At 44.3% G+C, this 5,551-nt stretch overlaps 1 protein-coding gene across 1 annotated transcript in view; it reads right to left on the bottom strand.

Moving 5' to 3' along the window:
- Positions 1 to 5,551, bottom strand: part of ARG2 (arginase 2) — a 29,664-nt gene that overhangs the window by 2,203 nt on the left and 21,910 nt on the right. Inside the window, exons 3-5 of the mRNA XM_035113768.2 lie at positions 2,219 to 2,396; positions 995 to 1,154; positions 92 to 186 (exon numbers count right to left, since the gene is read on the bottom strand). Of these exons, the coding sequence (XP_034969659.1) occupies positions 92 to 186; positions 995 to 1,154; positions 2,219 to 2,396 (433 nt within the window). The remainder of the gene's footprint in view (positions 1 to 91; positions 187 to 994; positions 1,155 to 2,218; positions 2,397 to 5,551) is intronic.

Raw genomic sequence — 5,551 nt, 5'->3', positions numbered from 1 at the left:
TTGATTGATTGACTGATGGCAGTAGGTCGAGTACTTATTTTTTTTAAGAAATAAGAAGAACGTTCTCCCAATTCAGCTATCCTGTACTTACTGTTCAGCAGGGTCAACATCTCTGAGGCCAATATATACAATATCTGATCGTGAAAGGCAGGGCTTTAGCCAGGAAAATCCAGGAAGCAGCGGCACCTACAGAGGAATAGAAGAATTAACATAGTCCTGGAAGGATTGGCCTGGGTATTTTACACTAGGCTTGTTTACATGATGGTGTGGTGGTTATGCAGAAAGAACACCATACTCAGCTGTGTCAATACATACACATTAGGCCCTTGAAGCTGTTTTGGCCAATACGGGTCCAACTGTCCTACACCTGACCTCACAGCACAGTGCTTTGCTTGCACAATAATCAGCACAGGCAAAAATGGGTCACCTGATTGTGATTGTGACTCTTTGTGTTTGACAGGTGGGTGGCGTTAACCACCTGTCTTTAGTCACAAGTTGGCATACATGGTTCTCTCTTCATTCTGATCTCACAACTCCATGAGGTGGGCAAGACACATTCTCTCCTTCTAACCTACGGTCACTCAGTGAGTTTCATGGCTCAGCTGAGAATTGAACCCTGATTGCCTATATCTTAGTCCAGAAGAACAAAAAGTATCTAGAAGTTGAAACAGAGTTCTTGTGACTACAATATGCTGTTTTCTAAATGGGGGGGGGGCTGTATGTGAGGAAATAGTAGCACATCTTTCATGCTAAAATCATGTCCAGTATAGGGCAGGGTCTGGTGTTCCCAGCTATGTTCTATGCAGACATCAATAGTAATTGAACTACCTGTCTCCTTCTGGGGTTTATCTCTGTAATGGTCTGGAATTAAAATTAAATTGCTCAAGATTGTAGGGTAAGTTAAGTTTTGACTTTAATGCCTGCCTTACAAACATGTTACAAAACAGATTGCATAAAATATATTTTATAGCTGTCCAGCATAACCTCCACTTACTTTATCTCGAAGTTCTCTTAAAAGGAATGAGACTGGCTGTCCATGGAGATTTCCTGATCGGGTTGTGAGTGGAGTGTTAATGTCAGCATGTGCATCAACCCAGATCACACATAAGTGTGGGTACTGCCTTGAGTGACCACTGATTGACCCAAGCGCTAAACTGCAAAAAAAAAAAATTCAGATTTTTATCAGTCCAGTTTACTTCAAAAGTTTCTTGTATTTATTTGAGTTTGGGTTAATACACTGAGAAAGTTGTGAGTTTTACAAAGGAATTTGGCAGCTGTATGTGTGATAATTGTATAACCTGGTTCCTGATATACTAAAAAATGTGATATGCACAATAAATTCTACCTAAGGGTTGTTGGGGTTCTTTTTGCCTTTCGTTGGAGGTTGCCTTTCTGGCAAAGCTAAAGCAGTTTACCTGTGCCTCATATCTGGTTCTTACAGACACTGATAGATACCTTGCTGTGCCTCCTCTGAGGACAATAAATAAAACAAGTTCATTTACTAAATGAAGTGTGTGTGTGTGTGTGTGTGTGTGTGTACAGTCACATCCTTCTATAAACAGTACCCATCCCTTCATAAGAATATACGGACAGCTTTCCTGGATGCCTTTGGGAAAGCTTGCAACCAGGAAATGAAGACAATAGCCCCCTCCCACTATTTTTCTCCAGCAGCTGATATGGTAGAGGGATAGCTCTAAAGCAGAGTTTCCCAAACTTTGGTTTCCAGCTGTTCTTGGACTACCATTCCCATCATCCCTGACCACTGGTCCTGTTAGCTAGGGATCATGGGAGCTGTAGGCCAAAACATCTGGAGGGCCGCAGTTTGGGGATGCCTGCTCTAGAGGATCACAAGGCTTCAAATAAGAGACCTCCAGGGATGGGCTTACTCAGTGAGCTCTGCAATATCCTGTGGCCCCAGAGATGCTCTCACAGGGGACTGAAGATAGTGCCATTATTCTGGGATAAATCCCTGAGATCTGGCAGCTCCTCAAGCCTAACAAAAGCCTACTGTGCATGCTTATTATTGACCATTATTTTATACTGGGCAAAACTGATTTGTATTTGCCACTGGGGGACAATAATTTAACACTTGACTGTGGCCTGTCACTTTCAATCAGTCAACAGGAATTTGAACTAATGATTCCAGTTGAGGAGTGAACTTTACCAAAGCTTATTTCATTCAAGAGACCATCTTCCTCACGGATCCCTCCCAACTCACCTGTGATCTCCTCCAATGGTTACACAGCTATGACCAGCGGTAACAGCTCCATTCACCGTGTCTGCCAGTATTTGGCTAGCTGACCCCACGGAGCGTGGGTTTATGACTAGGTTGTTGTAGAGACCATCGTTGGGCACCTGGGTGAAATTTAAATCTCCAAGATCATACACTTGGCAACCTAGGAAAAGGCAGAAAAGAAGAAAGCACATAATTGCACTTGCCCAGTCCAGCGACAGGAAATACTGGTGGTTAGCATTAACTTGGTTAATGGAGGTAGGTAAACAGCTGCTTTGCAACCATGTCGCTTGTTATTCAAGGATCTCATAGGACTTGCATAACAATCCCACCTTCATATTTGTAAGAGTAGACATGTTGACCGATGTCTGGATTTTCACTGCCCCCAAACACTTTATTCAGAAGCAGGGGTAGAGCAAGTTTGTGCTACTGTCATTTGCTGCTGGTGCCCAGACTTTGTGGGCAGATGTGTCACTCTGTTCAATAATAGGGCATTCCCTGAACCAGTCTCTGCTTCAGCTCCTACACACACCCTGTCCTTGGGTTAAGGTAATTGGACCTCAGCAGTCCGGGACTTGCAATACCACTCCCCTCTTTCATCATTCTCTGATGAATGTCATCTTCCCTCAGACTTTGGGAAACCCTAAGCCTTTGCTATTTATAGGCCTAATATCTATATGGTGTGAAGTGTTTGCAAGCCCCTGCTCCCATTCTATGGCTGCCTACACGTTTGAATAAGTAATGATTTCCAAAACAAGGACATAATACCCAATGGCAGAGTTTCATGCTCTGGCATGGGAGGATGGGATGGGACGGAGAGCAAGCAGGGGCGTGGCTGGCGCGCACGCCCCCTGCCCCCTCTTCCTCTGCCAGTGATAATACCACCACTGTTTCTATCTTGATTCCTGCCCCCCTACAAACTTAAAAAGATTTGATCAGATGGGAGTATAGTCATTTAAAGAAAACCTAGAATAGCTCAGTTGGAAAAGCATGAGACTCTTAATCACAGGGTCATGGGTTCAAGCCCCACGTTGGGTGAAATATTGCATTGCAGAGGGTTGGACTAGATGACCCCCCGTGGTCCCTTCCAACTCTACAATTCTATGATTCTATGAAAGCTTCACTATAGTAGAAAAACAGATTAAAGACATATTAAAGTGAAATTTAAATGTTAACATAATCCCCCTAAACTAACTTTATATTTCCTGCTTTAGCTCATTACTTTATACTGGAAAATAGGATCGATATTTAAAATATTCCTTAAATACACATCGTTCTTTTACATGGAGCTCTCCACAATCTCACATCCAGAGTGCTAACCAGATCCACACTTCCTTAGCTTCAGTAAAGCTATAGCTTCCAGTGTTCTCGGGTTAGCCATCAAATAAGTATTTTCAGTTAACAAGACCCACCTCCCCAAGATGATGGGGTAATCCATGTAGTACATTTAGTGTGATTATTACGTATGTGCAAAGGGTATAATAGCACAGACACACAAAACACAGTTAAAGATTAACAAAATGAAGACTGTTCACCAAACCTACTATATATTTTTGGCACTGTGCTCTCTTTATCTCAAAAGGATGATCAGCCAGATAAAACCCACATCATTTGGCATTACTATGCATTGCAAATCAGTCCGTCTACAAACTTCAAACCTGCAAAGTTGCATCACAACCTGATGCAATTGCAGTGTACTATGTGCAGATAGTATTACTGTGGCTGAAGCCTTGAGACACAGTCATCTGACACCAGGACTGCCTTTTCTATACGAGTTTCTGGCATGGAGCCAGGAGGGAAAAAAAGTGTAATTATGAAGCCATTTATATTCAAGCTAGTTTCACTTACTTTATCCCTTTAAGGGGTTTTTTCCCCCTCCCTCCTGCTTTTTGTTTGCAGCTCTCCCTTGAACAAGACCAAATAAATGGAAAACCAGGGGAATGTCCATGTTCCCATGAACAGCATTTATCTATCCTATGAAATCTGAGCTCTCTCTTGAGCAGAAATTATACTGATGTATCAATATGCCAATTGCTCAAAAAGAGGGAAATTGGCACTTGCTTTAATATTTGATTTAATAGCTCCAGCTATAGGGGGAAGAAGGGGCTTCAGCCCCCTCAATATTTATAGGGGGCTGCCATCCCCCACCACCTCCGGCGAGTGCAGGAGGCGTGGAGGGCAATGGAGGGCGACCTTCACACTCCCCGTCGCAAATGCCAGAGTGCCTTCCAGGAAGGCGCTCTGACAATCCTCAAAGGGACACCTGTGTGTCCTGGCCGGGGGGGGGAGCACCACACTTGTGACATCATGCATGTGCAATGGCCCTCCCCCCAATTTTGGGCCCAGCTCTGCGCACCTGGTGTGTAGGTGATCTCAATTGTACGTAAACCTTATAGCTTCATTTGCTTCCAAATGATCAAGTCTGGTTAAAGCAAAACTGAAATGGCCTGTGCTTGACAGCTATGTAAATTAGGTTTTAAAGCCAATTTAAAGGTAAAGGTCAAGGGACCCCTGACCATTAGGTCCAGTCGTGACCGACTCTGGGGTTGTGCCACTCACCTCACGTTATTGGCCGAGGGAGCCAGCGTACAGCTTCCAAGTCATGGGGCCAGCATGACAAAGCCGCTTCTGGCGAACCAGAGCAGCACACGGAAATGCCGTTTACTTTCCCGCTGTAAGGTAAAGGTAAAGGGACCCCTGACCATTAGGTCCAGTCGTGACCGACTCTGGGGTTGCGCGCTCATCTCGCATTATTGGCCGAGGGAGCCGGCGTTTGTCCGAAGACAGCTTCCAGGTCATGTGGCCAGCATGACAAAGCTGCTTCTGCCGAACCAGAGCAGCACATGGAAACGCCGTTTACCTTCCCGCTGTAGCGGTTCCTATTTATCTACTTGCATTTTGATGTGCTTTCGAACTGCTAGGTTGGCAGGAGCTGGGACCGAGCAACGGGAGCTCACCCCGTCACAGGGATTCGAACCGCCGACCTTCTGATCAGCAAGCCCTAGGCTCAGTGGTTTAACCCACAGAGCCAATTTAAGCAAAGGCAAAAATTCCTAGCTATGCATAGACGCCAATGAGTGTATTGCACCTTATGTAACAGACTCTGACGTTTATGTATGTCAACAGAAACGTTACAAAAGAAAACTCCAATGTGGCACTGATAAGTTGATTCATTGGCAAGCATGACAACAATGTGATGGAGGCTCAATAGGAACACTATAGAAAGCAATTGTCCCCTTTTCTATGTTTTTGTGTACTTTCACTGTTTATCTTGCTTTGCCACTTCATCATAAGTTGGGAGTGAGTCACAACTGCTCT

This window comes from Zootoca vivipara, chromosome 1 (assembly GCF_963506605.1).
Source record: "Zootoca vivipara chromosome 1, rZooViv1.1, whole genome shotgun sequence".
In the NCBI taxonomy this organism is placed as follows: domain Eukaryota; kingdom Metazoa; phylum Chordata; class Lepidosauria; order Squamata; family Lacertidae; genus Zootoca; species Zootoca vivipara.
Note: the sequence above shows the minus strand (reverse complement) of the source record. Positions and strands in the feature narration are given on the sequence as shown.